Below are 25,434 nucleotides of genomic sequence, written 5' to 3'. Positions count from 1 at the left end.
ATAGATAGAGTAGACAATCAGAAACTTTTTCCCCGGGTACAACAGAGTGTTACAAGGGGACATAAATTTAAGGTGAAGGGTGGAAGGTATAGGGGAGATGTCAGGGGTAGGTTCTTTACCCAGAGAGTGGTGGGGGCATGGAATGCGCTGCCTGTGGGAGTAGCAGAGTCAGAATCATTGGCGAACTTTAAGTGGCAATTGGATAGGTACATGGATGGGTACTTAAGCTAGGACAAATGTTCGGCACAACATCGTGGGCCGAAGGGCCTGTTCTGTGCTGTATTGTTCTATGTTCTATGTTCTATGTTCTATTCGAGTTCGACTTTCCAAAATGCATCACTTCGCATTTATCCAGGTTGAACTCCATCTGCCATTTCTCAGCCCATGATGTAATATATGTTAATTTATACAGAACCTGAAAACCTCTATCTGATGACAGTGTTATACACGTTACAGGATGATTTTGTGGAATTAAAGTGCATTGCCCATGGGATTATCTTTTGTTCTTCATCCGGATAGGGTATTGAACTGATAAGTCATATTAAAATAATCTCCATGTTTGAGCTAAAAGGGAATCTGCACATTTAAAGCAAAATGCAAATTGGGGTTTTAGACCCAGGATGATTAATCCAAAGTATTTTGGGTATCTGAGCCTGGGTGCATAATTTTTTTTAAGAATCCCTACAGTATGGAAACAGACTCTTCAGCCCAACGAGTCCACACCAACTCTCCGAAGAGTAACCCAACCAGACCCATTCCCCTACATTTTACCCCTGCCTAATGTACCTAACACTACAGGCAATTTAGCATGGCCAATTCACCTGACCTGCACATCTTTGGATTGTGGAAGGAAACCCACGCAGACACGGGGAGAATGTGCAAACTCCACACAAGACAGTCAGCCGAGGCTGGAATCAAACCCAGGTCCCTGGGCGCTATGAGGCAGCAGTGCTAACCACTGAGCCACCATGTCACCCCACTTCTTGTATGTCTGATATATGTAGGAGCAGGATGTTCCTCCTGGCACCATACTATCCCCGCCATGCTACTAGCTTCCGAGCCTACCTGAGAAACATTGCTGGTGAGGCAAACTGGAAGGAATACTTCACTGAGCTTCAGGCCACCTCCTTCAGTCATGCTGGGAGAATTAATCATTTTATCCCAGTGGATCCACCAGTCCTACAACAACTGACCAGGAATTCCCACTACTCTCCAATATGCGCTGGCCGCTGTTGGCATGAGGCATCACAAAACCCACTCTATAAATTATGGTTTTCACTAGCTTCCAGCTAACATCACTACTCTTTTTCTATGTTCTGTAGGCTCCTTGTGGAGACTGTTCCTCATTGAATGAGAGTCATTGCCCAGAGGGAAGCACACCAATGGTAATTCTGAACATTTTAATTTTTCTAATGGCAATATATTTCACACTGAGAAGACCCAAGTCAACAAACATGTTGAGAAAGTTTGACTACAATGTTCCGCTGCCAGATATGCTTTGTATGGATAGCAATTCTCATCAGTTACATTTTTAAGTGATGAATACAAAAACAGCGAGAAAGTACACAGTAGGTCCGTGGAGAAAGAAACAGAGTTATGTTTTATGTCAATGAACTTTTCATCAGAAATCTTTCAGTTTCTTGCCTCAGATTGGCATTTTTGCTTCTGGTTCAAGCATCAATCAATGCAATGTTAATATAAAGTTGCACTGTCAGGGATGTCATCTTTTGGATCATATATTAAATTGAGGCCTCATCTGGTGTGTCAGGTAGATATAAAAACATGGCACTTTTCTAAAATGGCAAAAGAGTACCTGGCAAAAAATTATTTCTCAACCAAACTCACAAAGATAGTGGATCCGGTCAATTCTAATTATTTTCTAATTAACCTGTTCATACATGTTATTATACACAAAAGAAAGAACTGCAGATGCTGCAAATCAGAAACAAGAACAGAAATTGCTGGGAAACCTCCGTGGTTCTGGCAATCTCTGTGGAGAGAAAACAGAGTTAATGTTTCATGTCCAGTGATCCTTCTTCAGAATACATTACACACCTCTACAATTTGCACCCAGGCCTCCTAGTCCACAGGTAGGACCACTGCCACTACACCACAAGAGCCCTGCAACATTTTAATCTGATTGCTAATTCTATTACATTGCTGTGTGTAAGATGGTAACACACTTACCAAAGAGGCAGGTTAGATGGATTTGACCATGCTACATTTCCCTTAGTGTCCAGGGATGTGTAGGCTAGGTGGATTAGCCATGGGAAATGCAGGACTACAGAGATAGGGAAGGATGAGATGTTCTTCAGAGGGGCAGTGTGCCCTGATTCCACATTGTCGGGATTCTATGATTTGCCTACAGTATAATTGTCTAGTTCAATTTTCCTTTGGATCCAATGGACTGTATTGCAATGCAGACCAGCAAAGATGTCCTTTAGGGAAATAGATCTGCCCTCCTTAACAAGTGCCATCCTTTTCTAGTCTGTCTAACACATGGGTCTGAATCCACAAAGAAAGGTTTGACCCTTAACTGCCCTGTGAATGGCTGCAAGTTCAAAGGCAATGAGGGGTGGTCAATACTGACCTTCCCGGTGACTCCCACATTCCATGGAGAGTAAAGAGGAGATAATGAGAATGACCTGCTCAATGCTAGGGGTTAATTTCCTAGCAAGATGTACAACCAAAGTTAGGGTCTTGTACCACACATGCCACATAGCTACTTAAGGCACAGAGAATTCCAGGGTGAATTGCATTAAAGCTCATTAAGATGTATAAGCAACTGGATAAATTACACTCATAACCTTCATATGAATTGCCATTATATTGTAGAGAGGTGTTGGGAGACATTATCAGTCGGAGGAAGCAGGAGTGGAAAGATGGCCCAACATATTGAGTTACTTTCCTGTATCTTCAAGTTGTTGGTTTTGTTATGACCCGTTGAGATTGTGCACATGAATATTCTCAGAGTTGCATCCAATGTTAATTTTGTTTTAAAAGTACACATGGTTCTCAAATTTACCTGACTTTTAGACCAAAGGTTCTGTATAGTCAAGAATAATTATTTATTAAGGTAATTAGACTATAGCTACAGGTAAACAGATGTAAACGATTGGCATATAACATGACTAACTAAAACTCTAATCCCTTCATAATCTTCTCCTTAGTCACACAGCCAACCAAAAGGGAAAAATATATTTTTGGTGGAGGTAGAAAAACTGGAAATCTGGTTCAGTGGTCTTTGCAATCTAGTTCCGATGTTGAGATGGTCCTTCTTTGACAAACAGACCCCTTGGAGTTCAGGTGTCCTCTTCTAGATGCTTCCACTGGTTTGTAAGAGTTACAGAGTGGTTATTTACTCAGAAAATAGCTTTCATTTATCAATTCAAAAGTCACAGCATGCAACACCTGCAGCAAGAAAGGTAACTGATTTTCTTGAGGTTTTAAACTGAATTCTTGACAGTAGAGACCATGCAGCTTCTGGGCAAGGAGAAGATTTGCACACTTCTTAATCCTCCCACTCTGTGTCTGTGTAAGTTGTTTCCAGCTTCAAGCTGCTCAGCCACCAATCAATCAAACAGTTATTGGGAAGCAAAAGGTCTTTGTCATTGATAACTATCACTAGTCCACAGACCTTATTGCCAACAAGAGCTGCATCAGGACACATTCTCGGCTCAGATCGTCTACAGTCTGAACTTCAATTACTGCTTGTTCAAGCAGTCATTTACAATCCCTGATATGGAGGCAGATCACTTGCTTTATAAACTGTAGCACTCTTTCAAACACTATTTTTAAATAGTTCCTTCTCAATTCAGTCCCCAGTTTAAAAAAAAAACACAAAAATAAAAAGACACTCTGTGATAGTTTAAAATCACAGTGGGAAGATGTTAGGAGAACATGGGGATGGTAGTGTAATGATAATGTTCTTGGAGTGGTCATCCAAAGACCTGCACTAATGCTTCAGAAATGCGAGTTAGAATCCCACCATAATCAGTTTAAATTCAAGTAATTAATAAATTTAGCTTAAAATACTAATTGCAATAATTTGATTAGATTAGATTAGATTACTTACAGTGTGGAAACAGGCCCTTCGGCCCAACAAGTCCACACCGACCCGCCGAAGCGCACCCACCCAGACCCATTCCCCTACATTTACCCCTGCACCTAACACTACAGGCAATTTAGCATGGCCAATTCACCTAACCTGCACATTTTTTGGACTGTGGGAGGAAACCGGAGCACCCGGAGGAAACCCACGCAGACACGGGGAGAATGTGCAAACTCCACACAGTCGGTCGCCTGAGGCGGGAATTGAACCCGGGTCTCTGGCGCTGTGAGGCAGCAGTGCTAACCACTGTGCCACCGTGCCGCACACTAAGCCACCGTGCCGCCCACTGTGCCACTGTGCCGCCCACAATAATGGTCATTAAACTCCTTGATTATTATAAAAACCCTTTTCATTTATGAATGATCTCCAGGGGAGACAATTTGCCTTATCTTCCAAACTTACAGCCCTCACAAACAAGAACAAAGGCAATAGACACAGAGGAATATGTCCATCAGCAAGACCCCCAGCAAGTTACACACCGTCCTGACTTGGAAATATTTGACACTCATTTATTGTTGCTGGGTCAAAATCCAAAAACACTATCCCTAACAGCTGAAGAAAATGAAAGATGGGTAATCACTGCTGGCCTTGTCAGATTAGCCACATTCCAAAAATGAAAAAAAGTAGCCACTTGGCCACAGATTATTGAGTCTGAACAAAGCCACATGTGAATAAATGTGTTTTATTTCTGCTATTATCTGCTGTGTAATGTGGAGAAATCTAAGATTCAAATAAAAATATCAAATGTCACTTCCTGGAAAAAAAAGCAAAATGGTAGAGAATTCTCTTCAGTTGCATTAAGAGACTGAACAATTATTAACTGTTCCATCTTTTGCATGTACTTCCCAGCATATTGCACTAATTAGGTTCATATGTAGTGACATAATCCAAGTCATGAAATAAGTTAATATGGAATTCCTTTGTTTGCTGTTTTAACAATGGCGTTACAATAAATAGGTCAATCTCAGACAGGGCAGTTTAATATAAATATGTAAAACACACACCAATTTTAGCCGTTTAAAGGTTATTGAAAATACATTTTAAAAAGTACAATAAGGGACCATATGGTATAAAAGAGCACACTTTACTCTGACAGATATATTGTAATATTTACATCATTTGTGAACTTAATGAACACAAATAATTTGCAATATTACATATGATTAAATAAATTTGTGTTGAGTTTTCATATGCATGGTTTACAGAGTAACTTATTCATAGCAAGCCTTTTGTATCCACAGGAAACATATGTACAAAATTGTGTGTACGATAAGTCAATTGATGATGTTATCTATAGTCGGAACTCCGGTTGTGCTAGACACTGCAACCAGACCATTGTTGTAAGTATCTTACATTTGCGTCATGTCTACTGTAATGAATAATTAATTGATAAGCTGCACATTATTCATCTGACCTTGTGCCATGGTAAATTATGTCATTTGGGGTTTGAAAAACAGTACAAACAACTTAACAGTCTTTTACAATGCAAGGAACCAAATACTTGTGTGCAAAAAATGTTAAGTGATAACCTTCGGGTGTTATGCTGATGAAAGAAAGTGTGCCATTTTCAACTTGTTGTATGCTGGTGTATCATTAGTGAGTTTTGACATAATGATTGAGGCACTGCTCACTGGAGAATTAAGGATATTGAGGACAGAGAGTTGCAGTGTTTTTATTGGCAGGTGGAGCATAGTATAAAATGATAGTGTTGTTATTGTAGAACATATGATTTCCTTTCAGTTTGTGACCAGTCATTGCTATGTCAGAAGCAAAGAGCGGGCTGCTTTGAATTATCAACAGCTGTTTCATTTCTATAAATGTTGTAGAATCATAGAACTTGCAGTAAGGAAGGAGGTGATTGGGCCCATCATGACAGTGCCAATATTCGCTCTCCATTAGGAATTCCCCACACAAATTCTATTTCCTTGACTATTTTCATATTCTTTATATCTCTCCTTTTTCAAATACTTTTTTGCTTCCTTCATAAATGTGAGCATTTCTATCTTAATAATCACTTATAGCATAAAGTTCCAAAGTAAGTTTAACAACAGTCCATAAAAGTGTTGAATGCCTTGCTTCAAGGGAAGGGTGAAGAGGAGAAGGGTTGGGGAATTAAGTCCCTGCCTGTACTTGCCTGATTTGTAGTGCACCCAATTTCTTAACAGGCAACTTCTGGGTCAATAAATGAGGCCGTGCTTCCAGCATGTGCATCCCTCACTTTAATTGTATATTTATTTACATTAGGCCCCTTGCCCGAACTTTGAACTGGTGGTGAGGGACTGCCAACAACCTATTGCTTGCCCAGTTGAAATGGGTGCTTCAGGGATCCCAGGGTCTGTCCTATTCAAGAAAGTCTTTTAAAGGTAGGTAGATATTGGTGTATGTGCAGATTTTTGTTTTGCATCTTCTTCTAAACATTGTTGTACTTTGCCCCATGCATTAGTTGTTTGGCTGGGAATTCTGCATTTTGGAGGGTACTGCTGCCATCTTTCTTAATTTACAACTTTCTTTTGATGGGCCACAAGATGCAGCTTGTGACGTTGTCTGTACGTGAGACATATTTCAATTGCAGTTGACAGTTCCCTCCATACTTAGTCATGGACATACCCAGGCATGTTAGAGAAGACTTGACATCCTTGCCCACATTTCCTTACTTAGCTCCCTTTCACTGTCTTTCTCCTTAAATACTGACCTCTGCTTTCAAATCTGTATACACTTCAAGCTTACAATATTGTCCTCCTCTATCTCATGTTTGACTAATCCCATATTGTGCTTTTTATCCTTTCAATGGAGAGTTTTGTTTTAGATAAATCGATCCTGTGTGCAAGGCTACCTCTTGTCTTGGAAATCATCCCAATAGCAAAGATGTCTAGTGCCATTTCTTCTATTTGGACTTAGTGATGTATGTCATCTAGCTTAACACACAACACTAGGAATAATCATGAACCCAACACCTAATCTTTTGTGCTCTATTTGTAAGGCCTGCATCCTAAACTTCCTTATGGTTTTGGTTCCAATTATTTTAGAGTGTACCATATTTAGGAATAACACCATTGACATTATGTGTGTGATGTGAAAGGGTAACCATAAATTACACTTGTGCAGAGGCTGCAAGGGGGCGAAGTGGTGACTGCACATGGAACTCCACATTTGCTCTCAAATGCTTACTTCACTAGTTGTTTATACCACAGTTGTACTTCACTCTGCTTGCCATTCGTTTGTGGAACAGTCAGAAATATCAAAATCACTTTAACTTTTAACTTCTGGCAAAAACACAAAATGATCCAAAATGGGCAAGAGCAAATTAAACACTTTGCTGGTTTTGTTTTTTCTTATTTCTATGATTTTTTTGCCTGTTCTAAGCTGTCAGCAACACTTACATTTACACACTTTTTTTTGAAATTTGTTTATCATTTCACTAAAAACCGTGAGCACACAAAATCTGGGGTGACAGAGGAAATTTCTAAGTGTTAGTTTGGGAATGGTACAGCCAGATGTGATTCAATATCTTATCTGTAAGTTACACGTGACCTTCTCCATCTTAACCAAATACTGGGCAAGGCAAGGCAGGGACTTACTTAGATAAATGGAAGGAAAACAGGTGGATGAATCAAGGTGGGTTTCAACAGGCCTTCATCACCTGAAGCCTGGAAGCAAATTGCCAATCTCCCTTCTTGTTGTGGAAAATGTAGAACATGAAGAAGAGAACAGTGAAAATAGGGGGAAAAATGAACCTACTGCACGAATAGGAAAGATAGGTACACAGCCACTGTATGACTGTGAAGTTACCAAGCTGTTTCTACCCAATTCTCTGCCACTGCCATCTTATCTGAGCCTTTTTATTGGCAGCTGAAAATGTGTTGCTGGAAAAGCGCAGCAGGTCAGGCAGCATCCAGGGAACAGGAGAATCGACGTTTCGGGCATAAGCCCTTCCTGAAGGGCTTATGCCCGAAACATCGATTCTCCTGTTCCCTGGATGCTGCCTGACCTGCTGCGCTTTTCCAGCAACACATTTTCAGCTCTGATCTCCAGCATCTGCAGACCTCATTTTCTCCTTTTTATTGGCAACTGAGGAACCCAATTGACTCAGGGACTAGCCTCATTAACATATACTGTTACGAGCTGACAGGACAAAAGCCTGTGTCACATAATAAATACATAACTATGGTAAGCTAAGAGGCACAATAGTACAGTTTTGAAGTTCTATCCCAAATATCTCCTCTTCTATGCAAATATATTGCATGTATGGTCACTTACGTGGCTAACCAAGTTACCATACTAAGTACTCGATTGTTCTCATGAATTTATCACTTGTAAACGGAGGTCCATTGTTGTACATCACAATGCTGTAAGTGCATTTTCAGGCATTCTACAGTTTCACTGATAGTTGTCAAAGTCAGCTGGTCTCTCTCCGAGATGTACGTTGAAGTCAGCTGGTCTGTCTTCTCTATGGTGATAAAGTAATCAGTTCTTTTGAGAGTGATGGGGTCTATGTGCACTGCCTAATATGGTCCATGATTTCATTGCTCACTTTTAACCAATAGAGCACTTCTCCTGCCTTCCTCAGACTTGACTCAATTCCTTGCATGATTACACTTTAGTATCTCTCCACAGGGATAATGACTCTATCTCTTCTGTTGTGTGCATCTTGGGCTGTCAATTCATTTCTGTTTGCCCAATATTCCCTTGTGATCACAGGAGTGCCTTTCATACTTTCACATCATTGTTTCATCCAAACTTCTTGCAGCACATGAAGTTGGGTATCTTGTTGGCAACTGAGGATTGATTTGTGTAAGGGTTAATGTCAAGTGGCTGCTTCACCTTGGTTCTGGAAGATCGCTGTCATATAGCATCCTTTACTTGTTTCAATGAAGTGCTGCATCCGTTGCCTTCATTTAAATGTCTAGTCTAGATGATATCTCTGTAACATTCTTTGTAGACATTTTGGGCGATAGTAGTGGATCTTAAAAGAAAAATACATAGAAATGGTTTGGGGTCAGACTCAAGCAGATATTGATGAAAATGTTTAAAAGCAAAGACAATGGCCAGGCCATCCTTTCTCAATTTGTTGTTCTATATGCATTAACATCTTAGATGCAAATCTAATCCGTTCTCCTTGCTGCACTAGTGTTACTCAAAGTCCTGTCTCAATGGCATCATGCTCCAAGGTGACTTCTTAATTTACATAATTCATGGAGAAATGGTGGCATTGTGGGAAGATCACTGGTTTAGTCTACCAGAGTCAAGAGTGTGGTGCTGGAAAAGCACAGCAGCTCAGGCAGCATCCGAGGAGCAGGAAAATCGACATTTCAGGCAAAAGCCCTTCATTAGGAAGCCCTTCATTGGGCCCAGGGTAATGTGAGGGGGACATTGGTTTAAATCCCACCACAACAGCTGAGTAGAAGTTAAATTCAATCAATAAATCTGGAATAGGGAGCAGAGAGCTGGCCTAATTTCAAGCATGTAACTATTGTCAATTATTGCTTATGGTTCACTAATGTTCTGCGGGGAAGGAAATCTGCCATCCTTACCAGGTCAGGCTGAGATGTGGTCAATACTTAACTGCCTTCTGGGCAATTAGGGATGAACAATAAATGCTGGCCTAGCCAGTGTCACCCACTCCTGTTATTGAATAAATCGGCAAGAGGAAAGGCTCTTGTGGTGCCATGGTGGTGGTGCAGAGGACACGAGCAATCTTTAGCAAATAGAACCCTAAAGATTTCTAAAGATATGTGAGGAATAAAAGGATGACTAGGGTAGGAATAGGGCCAGTCAAAGACCGAAATGGGAAGTTGAGTGTGGACCCTGTGGAGATTGGAGAGATGCTAAACAAACATTTCTCATCGGTTTTCACTCAGGAAAAGGAGAATATTGTAGAGGAGAAGAAGGAGGTTTCGAGATATTAGACTAGAAAGGATTGAGGTTAGTTACGAACAGGTGTTTCCAATTCTAGAAGGAGTGAAAGTAGATAAACCCCCTGGGCCAGATGGGATTTATCCAAGGATTTTCTGGGAAGCTAGGGAAGAGATAACAGAGCCTTTGGCTTTGATATTTGAGTCATCATTGTCTATAAATTTAGTTCCAGTGGACTGGAGGATTGCAAATGTGCCCTTGTTCAAGTAGGGCAGTAGAGATGATCCAGGTAATTATAGACCAGTGAGCCTTAATTCTGTGGTAGGAAAGGATTACAAGAGATAAGATTTATAATCATCTAGCAAACAACAATCTGATTTCAGATAGTCAACATGGTTTCGTCGAGGGTAGGTCGTATCTCACAAACCTCATTGAGTTTTTTGAGAAGCATGTAGATGAAGGTAGGGCAGTTGACATGGTATACATGGACTTCAGCAAAGCCTTTGATAAGGTTCCACATGTTAGGCTGTTGAAGAAAATGCAGAGGCATGGGATTGAGGGTGAATTAGCAGTTTGGATTAGAAACTGGCTTTCTGAAAGAAGACAGTGAGTGGTGGTTGATGGAAAATATTCAGCCCGGAGTCCAGTTACTAGTGGTGTGCCACAAGGATCTGCTTTGGGACCACTGCTGTTTGTCATTTTTATAAATGACTTAGATGCAGGCATAGGTGGATGAATGAGTAAATTTGCAGATGACACTAAAGTCGATGGAGTAGTGGACAGTTTGGAAGAATGTTACCGGTTGCAGGGGGACTTGGATAAACTGTAGAATTGGGCTGAGAGGTGGCAAATGGAGTTCAATGCAGCTAAATGTGAGGTGATGCACTTTGGGAAGAATAACAGGAAGGCAGAGTACTGGGTCAATGGAAAGATTCTTGGTAGTGTGGATGTGCAGAGGGGTCTTGGAGTCCCTGTACATACATCCCTGAAAGTTGCCACCCAGGTTGATAGTGCTGTTAAGAAGGCATACGGTTTGTTAGGTTTCATTGGTAGAGGGACTGAGTTCCGGAGCCATAATATCATGCTGCAACTACACAAAACACTAGTGCGGCCGCACTTGGAATGTTATGTACAGTTCTGTTCGCCATATTTCGGGAAGGACGTGGAAGCATTGGAAAAGGTGCAGAGGAGATTTACCAGGATGTTGCCTGGTCTGGAGGGAAGGTCTTATGAGGAAAGGCTGAGAGACTTGGGTCTGTTCTCATTGGAAATAAGAAGGCTAAGAGGGGATTTGATAGAGACATACAAGGTGATCAGAGAATTAGATAGAGTAGACGGTGAAAGTCTTTTTTCCTAAGGTGATGACATCAGCTTGTACGAGGGGGCATAACAACAAATTATGTATGGGGTGATAGATTTAAGACAGATATCAGAGGCAGGTTCTTTACTCCAAGAGTGGTAAGGGCGTGGAATGCCCTACCTGCCAATGTAGTTAACTCAGCCACATGAGGGAGACTTAAACAAAGCTTGGATAAGCACCTGAATGATGATGGAATAGTGTAGGTGACAAGCTGAGAATAGTTCACAGGTTGGCGCAACATCGAGGGCCGAAGGGCCTGTTCTGCGCTGTAATGTTCTATGTTCTAGTGTCCCTACCTTTGACCCAGAAGGCCCAGGTTCAAGTGTCACTTGCTCCAGAGCTGTGTCATAACCTGTGTGAATAGACTGATATATGAATCTGGAATACATGTGAAATCACTTTAGATATAAAGAAAAATAAATAAATACATCTGGAGTACGAAAGCTAGTCTCAATAATGGTGACTGTGAAACCTTAATCAATTATTGTAAAATACCATATGATTCAATAATGTCTCTTATGGAAGGAAATCTGCTCTGACTCTAGATCCACAACAATGTGATTGACTCCTAATTGCCAGCTTAAATGGCTCAGCAAGCCATTCATTTCAAGCGCAATTAGGGATAGGAAACAAATGTTGCCTTTTGCAATAATGTCCAAATACATGAAAGACTAAAAACCCTCTTAATACTTCAGCACTCGCGTTGCTATCACAAGTTAATTGATTTTAGTTAAAGCTGCTTTTTGCCCCAATATCACTCGACATCATTGGTCGTGAGTTGGCAAATGGTTCACAGTATGACAGTAAATTGGGCAAAATCTTGGCTGAATAGTTAACAAAATTAGCAAATCATTGTACTGCTTTTATAACTGTTGACTTCTGCATTACTGCTGCAACTCTCGCTTTTTGTGATCTGTATGAAGATCTTTTGGTGTCGGTACATGATATACAGACTTAATTTCAGGCATCTTTAATTGCACTTTTTTCTTATTCAGCTTCAGGTTCATCTGGCAAGATTTGTCCAGTAGTTGAACTGGATTTTGATTGTTGTTACCAATGGCTTCTTTCATTATGCCCCTAAACACATACACTAGCAACCTCCCCTGCAGTTCCACTCTGGGAAGATCTGAACTGTCTGCATTGATACTCCCAGTGGAGCCATGGAAATGCCAAACATTTTGTGCAATCTTTTGTATCCACTGAACAGCATTTAGAATATAGTTAGAAAGCTGCTACTTTTTTCTAGCTTCACATCCCAGCAATATTTTGAATAGTAAAGATTTTTCCCTCTGTCAGCTGTGGCAAAATCTCTTCAGAGCTTAATTTAGATCATAGAATTATACCGCACAGAAACTGACCCTTTGGTGCAACTCGTCTGCAGATATCCTGAAGTAGGTTGAAACTTTATTGCTGGAACAGCACAGCAGGTCAGGCAGCATCCAGGGAACAGGAGATTCGACGTTTCGGGCACAGGCCCTTCACAGGCCCATTCCTGAAGAAGGCAACTTTGATCTCCAGCATCTGCAGACCTCACTTTCTCCTCGATATCCTGAAGTAACCTAGTCACATTTGCCCATAGCCCTCTAAACCCTTCCTGTTCATGTACCCCTCTGAGACAAACGCATCTTTCAGATTTCCAAGTAATTTCACAACAAATATGCTACTAAACCATCCTGTAGGAGTTGCCATTTTCTTGATTAGTACCTTCTTTTCCATCAGGTTATCTTTCAGGCTGGCCTCGAGGGCAGCTAGCACTCTTCTTTGCTGATGCTGAATTGTTTCATCTCATTTACTTCAAGATGATTGTGTCCAGGAAAACATTGTAGACCTTTAACTCATTTTTGCACTCCTCTACGAACTGTTCCACAGTCAATGGTTAATGTGCTGCAACACTTTACAAGTTGTTTTTGGCATGTTGAGGGTTACTAGTGAAATCCTTAGACTTGCTCCAGCTGAGATGAATGGCTTTTGTTTGCTGTCTATGATCAGTAAGTCCAGATGTCCATTCTTGTCTTTGCTCAGTTAGGGCTTTCAAATGATTTGTCTTTTTGACATAAGTTTTTTTGCCATATATATAGCCTCAACCTTACTTTTCAGGGTTTCATTTTGGAGGTCTGTGAAGATCCTAATGTTATATAAATATCTATTTGACATTTTATGTTGACTTGATGTACTCCTTCTGCAATCTCTGTACAATAGCACAAACAATGTCTCACCAATCGACCTGACTGAGCTATCATTTTATATGGTGAAGAGTGATTCATCAGAATGTTCAACTACTACCTTAGCTCCCAGTGGAGATCTATACATGCTTGTTATGATTTCCTTTAATAAAACACTTATGCAAAATTATTCAGTTTCTTGCAGTGAGGACACTGTTTTCCCCACACCGGACATGCTAGCTTTTTCTTTGTGTAATCTCTTTCCCAGTATTTTCATCCTGCCCTTGTGACTTTTCTGATCTTTTGGCTTGGAATATTGGAATGTAAATTCTGGTTCGTTTTGCCACTAATATGTTCCAGCTATTGATTTACAATCTCACCACTTCTACTTGTCAGTCTCCTTTCTGAGAATAAGTTTCTCCTTTCTCAGTAGACATTCTCTGCAACACCCGTTATTGCTAATGAAACTCTGTCTCTAATTAGTTGTGCAAATTCACATGATTCTGTGAGCAGTTTTAATGCAGTCATATATTGATCAATGGATTCTTTTTCACCTTAAACCCTAATATTGATCTCACACAATTAATAATATAATTTGGAGTTCAAAGCTTTCAAAGTTTTTGCTGTCCGTTGTTTTGTTGTTTTTCGGAGATATTTAGGGCAGCATACACATTGTAGCAATCTCTCCTCTTCAGTAATAAAAACGTAACTTCTTATAGTTGCCCTGGTTTGTAAGTTAAATCTGTCACAAATTCATATCCTTGGAAAACTGCCAGTTCTGCTTCACATCGCCTTTCATTTCAACTGGCGTTGAGAGTAAAGATTGTTGCCATTCTATTTACCAATGCATTCAATAGTGATTGCTTCTTTGTTCTTTTCTATAACTTACTGTGGCTTTTAGCAGCTTTCAGCAGCTCTGAACATTTCTATATTCCTTTTAGTAGCTGCGCTTCTCTACAGTTCTTGAACCCTCAATCTCCGTTCCACTCAAACTATTATGAGTTTACAGGACAATTGTCTGATTTTTACTTTATTTTTATTAAACTGACTATAATGGTAGAGGACACATGACTATGACAAGCTGAAGACACATTAGTAAAACCTTGCATTTTAATCTCAAACATCAGATAGTTGAGATCCTTTAATATCCACAGAAAGGTGATGATACCCTACTGAATAAGGGCCTGTACAGTAAAACCAGCAGGGAATAAGTCAAAGATTTTTATTAATGGACTAGAAATCCTCCAGACTCCAGAAAGAAGGAGATGACTGTTGCCTTGGAATAACTCCTTATACCCACAAAATAGTCCTTGTAGCTCCATATATCCCCCACCACTTACCTTGTACTGGCAGATGGTCTTTAGACCCTGCTATTTTGTCTTACTTGCTCCCCCATCTTCCCAAGCAGTGAACAATATGCTATAAGGGACTGATCATTAAAATAAACTGAAGCCACCACCAAGGAGGCCTAGTATTGAATGCAATTGGCTCCCTGCCATTTTCATCCATGATTATCCTCATTCTTAGGTGGAGAGTTAACATTCACCCAATGTCGATCTATTGGGAAGGGGAATGTAGCATTTATGTACAATAATATGTATTATACTGTCACTGAAAGAATGTTTATGATCTTTTAAAATGTGTTTAAAATCTTACGTTTTTGTTTCTGTATAGAAACCAGGATGCTGTAAGGGATTCTTTGGTCCAGATTGCAAGCCTTGCTTAGGTGGTTTTAAAAATCCATGTTACGGACACGGACAAGTAAGTTGCTGGAAAATTCAGTCTTAATTCATTCTTCAAGTGTAAGTCTTTTTTTTTAATCTATCCATGGGATCTAGGCATAGCAGATGATGCCAGAATTTATTGCCCATCCCTCAATACCTGAAAAGAAGATACCATCTTAAAACAGCTGCTGTCCTTTTGGTACAATATTGTTGGAATTCCAGAAACATGACCCAGTGACAATGAAGTAACAGGAATATAGTTCCAAGTGACAATGGTGTGTGACTTAGAAGCCAACTTCCAGTTGGTAATGCTCCCATGTATCTGCCATCCTTGTCTTCTTAGGCAGTGGAGATCTTTTGGAAGGTATCTTTTGGGTTTCTGCAATGCTAGATGGTGCTACTGTGCATCAGTGGTGAAGGGAGAGAATGTAGAATGTGGTAGATACAGTGTCAAACAAGTGGGGTGCTTTGTCCTGGATGGCATCAAGGTTTTTAAGTTTTGTTATAGCTGCACCAATCCAAGCAAGTATAGAGTATTTTATCACACTTCTAATGTGAGCTTTGTAAATACTGTCCAGTTATTGGGGAGTTAAGTTAGTCACTGCAGAATTCCCAGCCTTTGACCTACATTGTTAGATTTTGTCTTGTTGGAGATGATCCTTGCTACCCCCTTGTGTGGTGAAAATGTGACTTGCCATTTATCAGCCTGAGCCTAGACGTTGTCCAGAACTTGCTGCATATGAACATGAGCCATTTCAATATCTGATGATTCGTGGATGTTATTGAACATTGTGCAATCATTTCCAAACATCCTCGCCTCTTAAGATGATTGGAAAGGCATTGATAAAGGAGTGGCAGATGATTGGGCCTGGGAAAAATGCCAGCTGACAAATGACAACTATATTGAAACAATGCAATGACAATCTTAATCACAAAGCATTTTGCCGTCATAGTTAGTCTCGATTCATTGTCAGGTGTAGACTCTGCAGTGTGCAATCAGCGTTGCTCAAACTAGAAAGCGCAGGGCTTGATAAAATACCTCAGGCCTTAACAGCATACTGAGCTGAAATTGGCTTCCAGACCCCATCTCAAAATTAAAATTCTTGGCCATGCATGGCTTTGCCAATCATTTTCTGTCTAACCTTATCCAGGTATACAACCTGTATTTACTGCGTAGCTCTTTGATCCTGGCCTCTTGTGTGCCACTTTTCCCTATTCATTCCATCATTGGTGACCCAGTCTTCACAGATGTGGACTCCGTTCCATAATCCCTTTCAAAACAGTCCCATTCTTATATCTCCTTCTTTGAAACGCTCTTGTCAGTCCAACAAAAGTTTCCAAACTTTTAGCTGCCTCTTTCTAATCTCTCTTTTTTCATTTAATGTCCCTTGTCATCATATCTCTATGAAGGATCTTGAGGTATTTTGTGATCCTAAGAGGCACATGTAACTGCATGTTACTTTTATGGTGGCAGTAGTGACAGAAATCTCTAAATTTAACAATAATAAATCATTAATTTTGTTGTTCTTAGTGCCTTGATGGCTTAGAAGGAGATGGCTCATGCAAGTGTTATTCAAGTTTTAAAGGAATTGCCTGTCACATTTGTTCTGGGGATAACAAACATGGAGAAAACTGCGACCAAGGTCAGTGAATTACAAAATTAACAATCATTGTCAATATGGGTTTCCACAAGGAGAAAATGCAGCAAGCATTTTATTATCTTGTACCTATGGGACCAGGAGTGTACTGGTTGATTAAATATTCCAGATAATCAAGAAGTCCATATATTCAATTTTAAAACACATACTAAGTAATAGAAATGTAATGCAGGAGTGTATACACGTCACTTTTATACCTTATTTATGGCATAATCATTTAAATAATGCAACTTTGCGTTTAGATAAAAGTTACCAGCGGAGATCCTTCTCACTTGCACCTTCAACTGACTACTCGGACATTGCAGAGATCACAATAATGCAGTAAACTTTGTGGTATTTGAGGAACATAATTTTTGCTGGTTTATTAAGAGTGTTAATTCATAAGATGTCAGTGAAACAAAGTTTGCAGTATATTGTAATTCATTTTGAATATTGCTGAGAAAAGATGCAATTTGTTAAACATTTCATTTTGTCCTCATCAGGACATTAACAGAAACAATATTTTATACTGTATGAGAATAAAATGCTGATTGGCAAGCAGATCCTGATTGGCAGAAGTGTAGCGGCTGGCATGCTTATATAGGCTGTACTTTATGCCTGGAAGCTCGATAGATTAATACAAAGGGTCCTGTTCTTTGCAAATGGAACCTGTGCTTACTACACTTGTTTCAACTAAATAAAAAAAGGTGACAGCCATTCCCTGGTTCTTTCATAGAGTCATAGGGTCATAGAGGTGTACAGCATGGAAACAGACCCTTCGGTCCAACCCGTTCATGACAACCAGATATCCCAACCCAATCCCACCTGCCAGCACCCGGCCCATATCCCTCCAAATCCTTCCTATTCATATACCCATCCAAATGCCTCTTAAATGTTTCAATTGTACCAGCCTCCACCACTTCCTCTGGTAGCTCATTCCATACACGTACCACCCTCTGCATGAAAAAGTCACCCCTTAGGTCTCTTTTATATCTTTCCCCTCTCACCCTAAACCTATGATCTCTAGTTCTGGACTCCCCAACCCCAGGGAAAAGACTTTGCCTATTTACCCTATCCATGCCCCTCATAATTTCGTAAACCTCTATAAGGTCACCCCCTCAGCTTCCGACACTTCAGGGAAAACAGCCCAGCCTGTTCAGCCTCTCCCTATAGCTCAAATCCTCCAACCCTCGCAACATCCTTGTAAATCTTTTCTGAACCCTTTCGAGTTTCTCAACATCTTTCCGATAGGAAGGAGACCAGAATTGCATGCAATATTCCAACAGTGGCTTAACCAATGTCCTGTACAGCTGCAATACGATCCCCCAACTCCTGTACTCAGTACTTTGACCAATAAAAGAAAGCATACCAAATGCCTTCTTCACTATCCTATCTATGTGTGACTCCATTTTCAAGGAGCTGTGAACCTGCACTTCAGCAACACTCCCTGGGACCTTACCATTAAGTGTATAAGTCGTGCTAAGATTTGCTTTCCCAAAATGCAGCACCTCACATTTATCAGAATTAAACTCCATCTGCCACTTCTCAGCCCATTGGCCCATCTGGTCCAGATCCTCTTGTAATCTGAGGTAACCCTCTTTGCTGTCCACTACACCTCCAATTTTGGTGTCATCTGCAAACTTGCTAACTGTACCTCTTATGCTCTCATCCAAATCATTTATGTAAACGACAAAAAGTAGAGGACACAGCACTGATCCTTGTGGCACTCCACTAGTCACAGGCCTCCAGTCTGAAAAACAACCCTCCACCACCACCCTCTGTCTTCTATTTTTGAGCCAATTCTCCTCAGGGTTTTGCCTCGACCAGTCAGATTCAACCTGCTTTTTCAAATGTAAACCAATCTTGGCAGTCATCATCCCACTTGTGCATTCTCTATACCTCTGCCAATCAGAGTTCACTTGCCAACCAATCAGCACTCTGTTCTCATATATTTTGTTTCCCTTTATACTGGTATAATGGGAATGTTCTGATAACAGCAAAAGCTTCAACAAAACATTTTTTTTTCAGCAATACTCAAGTTTAATACCACCAAATGACTGTTTGCAAATCTAATTTTCACTCACATTCATTCTGCTGTCACCTTTTAAGTGTACAGTTTAGTTTTGTAGTTAATATCATGAGCAGTGCATAACCTTTATCAATTATCAATACTTATAGGATTAGATGCCAGCATTATAACATAACCTGCCAGATGGAAAGCCAACAAATTGATTTTATATCCCACCCCATATTACTCTCCAACGGAGAGTGAAATCATGCAGTGTCTAACCATCATTCCATCAATCTTGGCAGTTTCCTGCTGAGGTTAATATTGCATGTGGTTTTATTTAGTTTAAGTCAGGTAGAATAATATAACAATTCCAGTAATTCTTGTAGACTATATGGAGACGTATTCACAGAATGTCTGTGCTGCCTTTGATTCTCCAGTGAAGGATGACCCTTTCCAATGCTAACACATTGAATACTTGTGAAATAATCCACAAATCTCATCTGACATGGATCTCAAGCCAGTAAAATGCAATAAAATGGTTTTTGTTTCCTCCAAGAATAATATCTACGTCTAAGGTTAGTGAGCTGATCAACAGGACAGTACTTAGAATGGGGACAAATTACTGCAGATGCTGGAATCTCTACTGAAAACAACAAATGCTGGAGATCACAGCAGGTCAGATAGCGTCCATGGAGCATTTCAAGTCTAGATGACTCTTCATCAGAGCTGAAGTAAAGTGTGGAGGGGACAGCATTTATGTTATAGTTTGGGGTTGGGGAAACACTGAGGGGTAGTGGGTGAAGGTGCCAGTGAAGAAAAGATATTGATAGTTCAGCTTAAGTGATCTGATTATTTAAGATCAGTTTCCCCTATTCCCTCTACACTTTACATCAGCTCTGATGAAGAGTCATCTAGACTCAAAATATTAGCTTGCTCTCTCTCCATAGATGCTGTCTGACCTGCTGTGATCTCCAGCATTTCTTATCTTCAGCAATATGACTTGACCCAGCAAAGGCTTAGAGCTTTACAATTTCACTGAATTTGTTAGCATTTTCAATTTACAGTAGCTGTTTTATAAAATTGTCTGTACACTAATACCACAGATACTATTCCCTTACGGGAAAAATGTTACTAGCTTTATGAATGTTATTGTTGAACATTGTACTTGATGTCTAAAGCTCAAATATTGGGGACATCAATGTAATGCATTCCATTAGCCTTTCATGACTCAACCAAGTTGATTTCTGTTAACTAGGTCTGAATAAACTATTGGAAAGATAGTGAAGCAGACTCTGCTCTACATACAGCTCAGCAAGATGATAAATCAATAAAGCAAATTTGATCTTTCATGTATGTTGGAATGTAATCTACTGCTTTAAACAGCTGCCTTTTTTTTGCCACTTTTTTTTCTTAACAATCTCACCAGTACCTTTATTAACAAAATATTTTTTTTTGTGGAAAGAAAAAATGAGCAACTAAGTACATAGAGGTTGAAATTGCATTTATATCTGTGGTGGTTGATGTAAATGTCCTTTCCAGATTGCCCTTGTTTGCATGGAATTTGTGATAACAGACCAGAAAATGGAGGGATTTGTCAGCCTGGTACTTGTGACGAGGGATATACAGGTACATTCTGTGACAAGGAGACGGAGTCTTGTGGTCCAAGTGGATTATCTCAATTCTGTCATGCATTTGCTGTGTGTGAATATGACAATGGCAGTGCCAGGTAAGAAAAACAGGTGACAACTTTCAAAATAATAATTACCTTTCAAAATTTTCAGCCATTAAAATAAAGAAAGGAAAATCTTACACTAATATAGAGTGTTTCTTCAACTTGTGCTGCTGTCAAAATACATATTTTGGAAATACAACCAGTTGTTATGTGGGAAATGTGCAAAGCAAGGTCCTAACAAACAGCAAGCCAAATCATGACCAGATAATAGGTTCAGTAATGATGGTTATTTGGTTTTGTGGATTCACTGTATGAATCAATTAAGCACATTGCCATTGACAGATCTACAACATTACAATTTTGTTTTACTGCAGAACTATGCTGGAAATGCTTATATAATTTTTTTATGCTTTGTCACCTATCACCAGTGATGATACTATATATTTAACTAATGTTTATACTAGCTCTGCAGCTTCTAAAATGGAGGCAGGCTTAATCTCCAAATAGTTCTGCATCCTTGCTTCCTAAATTATCATGAATTTGGTTGGAACTACAATAGTGTAAAATCTTTAAAGAAAGTAAATACAGAATGCATGACGTTGGCAATTAAGTTGTTTTTGTATTCCCTTCCACTAAGAGCAACCAACTAGACCGAAGAACAAAGAAGAACAAAGGACCTAACAGCGCAGGAACAGGCCCTTCGGCCCTCCAAGCCTGTGCTGATCCAAATCCTCTATTTAAACCTGTTGCCTATTTTCTAAGGATTTGCATCCCTTTGCTCCTTGCCCATTCATGTATCTGAGTAGACATATCTTAAATGACGCTATCATTCCTGCCCCTATCACCTACGCTAGCAACATATTTCAGGCACCCACCACGTACTGTGTGCAGAGCTTTCCACGTATATCTCCCGTAAACTTTTCCCCTCCCACTTTGAACTCGTGACCCTTAGTAATCGAGTCCTCAACTCCAGAAAAAAGTTTCTTGCTATCCACCCTGTCTACACCTCTCATGATTTTGTAGGCCTCAATCAGATTCCACTTCAACCTCCTTCTTTCCAATGAAAATAATCCTAATCTACTCAACCTTTCCTCATAGCTAGCACTCTCCATATCAGGCAACATTCTGGTGAACTTCCTCTGCACCCTCTCCAAAGCATCCACATCCTTTTGGTAATGTGGTGAACAGAACTGTATACAGTTTTCCAAATGTGGCCGAAATCTTGTACAACTGTAACGTGACCTGCCAACTCTTGTACGCAATATCCCGTCCAATGAAGGAAAGCATGCCGTATGCTTTCTTGACCGCTCTATTGGCCTGCGTTGCCACCTTCAGGGTACAATGAGCCTGAACACCCAGATCTCTCTGTACAATTTTCCCAGGACTTTTCCATTTACTGTATAGTTTGTTCTTGAATTGCATCTTCCAAAATGCATCACCTTGCATTTGTCTGGATTGAACGCCATCTGCCATTTCTCCAATCTACCTATATTCTGCTGTATTCTCTGACAGTCCCCTTCACTGTCTGCTACTCCACCAATCTTAGTGTCATCTGTAAACTTGCTAATGAGGCAATCTACACCTTCCTCCAAATCATTTATGTATATCACAAACAACAGTGGTCCCAGCACAGATGCCTGTAGGACACCACTGGTCACAGGTCTCCATTTTGAGAAGCTCCTTTCCACTACTATTCTCTGTCTCCTGTTGTCCCACCAGTTCTCTATCGATCCAGCTAGAACACCCTGAACCCCATGTGACTTCACCTTCTTCATCAGCCTACCATAAGTTACCGTATCAAACGCCTTACTAAAGTCCATATATATATCTTTTACATCCATTCCTTCATCAATCAACTTTGTCACCTCTTCAAAGAATTCTATTAGATTTGTAAGACATGACCTTCCCTGCACAAAACCATGCTGCCTATCACTAATAAGCCCATTTTTTTCCAAATAGGAATATATATTATCCCTTAGTATCTTCTCCAGTAGCTTCCCTACCACTGACATCAGGCTCACAGGTTGTAATTACCTGGATTATCCCTACTACCCTTCTTAAACAAGGGGACAACATTAGCAATTCTCCAGTCCTCTGGGACCTCCCCCATGTTCAAGGATGCTGTAAAGATATCTGTTAAAGCCCCAGCTCTTTCCTCTCTCGCTTCCCTCAGTAACCTGGGATAGATCACATGGATAGACCTGGGGATTTGTCCACCTTAATGTCTTTTCAAATACGCAACACATCCTCCTCCTTATGCCAACTTAACCGAGAGTAATTAAAGATCTATACTTAACCTCAACATCCGCCATGTCCCTCTCCTCGGTGAATACCGATGCAAAGTACTCATTAAGAGTCTCACCTGTTTCTCTGACTCCACTCATACCTTTCTTCCAATGTCCTTGGGTGGGCCAACCCTTTCCCTAGTTACCCTCTTGCTCCTTATATCTGAATAAAAGGCTTTGGGGTTTTCCTTAACCCTGCTCACTAAGGAAATCTCATGACCCCTTTTAGCCCTCTTAATTCCTCATTTCAGATTGGTCCTACATTCCTGATATTCTTCCAAAGCTTCGTCTGCTTCAGTCGCCAAGACCTTATATACGCATACTTTTTCCTCTTAGCTAGTCTCACAATTTCACCTGTCATCCATGGTTCCCTAATCTTGCCATTTCTATCCCTGATTTTCACAGGAATAGAAATCTCCTGAACTCTAATCAACCTCCCTTTAAAAGCCTCCCACATATCGAATGTGGATTTCCCTTCAAACAGCTGCTCCCAATCTACATTCCTCAGCTCCTGCCGAATCTTGGTATAATTGGCCTTCCCCCAATTTAAACTCTTCCTTTTGGACCACTCTTGTCTTTGTCCATGAGTGTTCTAAAACTTATGGAATTGTGATCAGTGTTCCCAAATTAATCCCCTAGAACTACTAGAAATTAGAACTAAAGTTCTGAGGAAAAATAAAACTTAAAATTAGAGTTAAATATGAACGGAGGAGATGGGACTCAAACCAAAACTCTAATTCTTTCTAAAACATTTTTAAAAAACCTGGCAATTGTGCATCCTTGTTGATGTGTTAGCCAACAAACTTTATTTGGCATCTTTAACACACAGTGCCAGTTAATATAAAATGAAAATGTATTATATTATTTTATTAATACTGAAATAATTGCTGTTATTACTGCATGTAACATTTTACTCCTATTATCGAACTGGTGAAAGATGGAGCTGGAGCTAATTCTTATTCAGCTTAGATTTATTCATGGTGTGAAATGTTACCATGTACATAATGTCTAATGTAAATGTCCCTTTATACTCTTTTGATAAACAATTGAACTACCTGCGCCAAATGCAACTTAATAGAGCTGTTAATGAGCAAAAGTTTTAACAGGTAAAAGTGCATGTGGTAAAGTTAAATCAAAGTGTTGCTTACAGTTACCCACGATTGATATACATTTGATATCAAATTGATGGAACATGAAAATGTTAACAGAACAGTTAAGACCTGGCATCTTGTCTATGCTATCCATTGACTGGCAATTGTATCAAACGCGATAGAAAAGTCAGAAAGAAACAAAATTGGGCAAACCACCTCATGTGAACTTATGCACAGGAAACAATAACAGAACAGCATCCTGTCAACCCTCCAAAAGTTCTCCTTAATAATATTTGGAGGCTTGTGCCTGAATTGTGAAAGCTTTCACACAGATTACTCAAGCAACAGCTTGACATAATCATACTCACAGAATTATATCTTAAAGCAAATGTCCCAGACTCTACCAACATCATCCCTGGATATGTCCTGTTTCACTAGCAAGGCAGACCAATAGCAGTGGCACAGTTGACTGCAGTTTGAATCAACATTGACTCCAGACTCCCATGAAGTCTCATAGCATTGAGTGAAACATTGGCAATAAATCGCCTCCTGATTATCACCTACCACCCTCCTACACTGATTAATCAACATTCCTCCATGTTGAAAACCACACAGAGGAAGCACTGTGTCTGGTAAGGATACAGAATGTGCTCTGAGAGATAGACTTCAAATGTTTATTAATAAGAGTGGGACTGAGTAATACCACTGCTAATAGAGCTAGCTATGTCAAGAGGGTAAAGCTGAATGGACCTTGGGAAATAAGAACAGAGTAAAACCTACTAGACCTTGTCCTCACCAACCTACTGGATGCATTTGTCTATGAGATTGTTGGTAATAATGACCTCTGCATCTTGTTTAGAAAACAATGATCCCCACCTAACTTCACACTGAGTGTACCATCCATTGTGTTTTGTGGCATTACTATATTGTGCTAGATGAAATAGACCCAGAACTGCTTAAAATTGGTACTTATGAGGTACTATGGTCTGTCAACCACAATATGTAACCTCATGGCCCAGCATATCACTAACTCTATCACCAACAACTAGTCAAAGGATCAATCCTGGCTCAATTAAGAATGTAGGCGTGTATGCCAAAGCAGCACTTGTGTACCAAAATATTAGACTTCAACCTGTGCTACAACATTGGACTAATTGCATACCAAAATGTAAAAGCAGCCAACAATAGAAAAAGCTAAGTAATCCCATAACTATCAGATCAGATCAAAGCTCCACAATCCAGTTATGAATTGTGGTTGGCAATTAAACAGAAGATGGAAGCTCCATAAACATCCCCATCCTTAATGAAGGGGGTGCACAGCAGTTTAGGATAAAAGGAAATGCTTAGGGATTTGCAATTATCTTCAGCCAGATATGCCAAGTGAATGATCCAACTTGGCTTTCTGTGGAAGTCCCCAACATCTGAGATAACAATTTTCAGCCAGTTCAATTCAATCCAAGTGATATCTAAGAACTGCTGAAGGCACTAGATACTGCAAGAACTATGGGCCTTGATGATATTTAGGCCG

The 25,434-nt window shown here is 40.0% G+C and overlaps 1 protein-coding gene and 1 long non-coding RNA gene across 3 annotated transcripts in view; one reads left to right on the top strand and one right to left on the bottom strand.

The window, feature by feature from the left end:
* stab1 (stabilin 1) overlaps nucleotides 1-25,434 on the top strand; it is a 273,869-nt gene that overhangs the window by 100,076 nt on the left and 148,359 nt on the right. For both annotated transcript variants that reach the window (XM_043707873.1, XM_043707874.1), the window contains 5 exons: nucleotides 1,323-1,385; nucleotides 5,353-5,451; nucleotides 15,161-15,247; nucleotides 16,742-16,853; nucleotides 20,398-20,584. In XM_043707873.1, coding sequence (XP_043563808.1) covers nucleotides 1,323-1,385; nucleotides 5,353-5,451; nucleotides 15,161-15,247; nucleotides 16,742-16,853; nucleotides 20,398-20,584 — 548 coding nt within the window. The remainder of the gene's footprint in view (nucleotides 1-1,322; nucleotides 1,386-5,352; nucleotides 5,452-15,160; nucleotides 15,248-16,741; nucleotides 16,854-20,397; nucleotides 20,585-25,434) is intronic.
* On the bottom strand, nucleotides 8,167-24,398 carry LOC122558920. The gene is made up of 3 exons (XR_006314271.1): nucleotides 24,275-24,398; nucleotides 11,621-11,676; nucleotides 8,167-9,074 (listed from the first exon to the last, which is right to left on the bottom strand). It is a non-coding gene; the product is annotated as an uncharacterized LOC122558920 (long non-coding RNA).

Source organism: Chiloscyllium plagiosum, chromosome 18 (assembly GCF_004010195.1).
Source record: "Chiloscyllium plagiosum isolate BGI_BamShark_2017 chromosome 18, ASM401019v2, whole genome shotgun sequence".
NCBI lineage: Eukaryota > Metazoa > Chordata > Chondrichthyes > Orectolobiformes > Hemiscylliidae > Chiloscyllium > Chiloscyllium plagiosum.
This window is presented reverse-complemented; position numbering and strand designations above follow the sequence as displayed.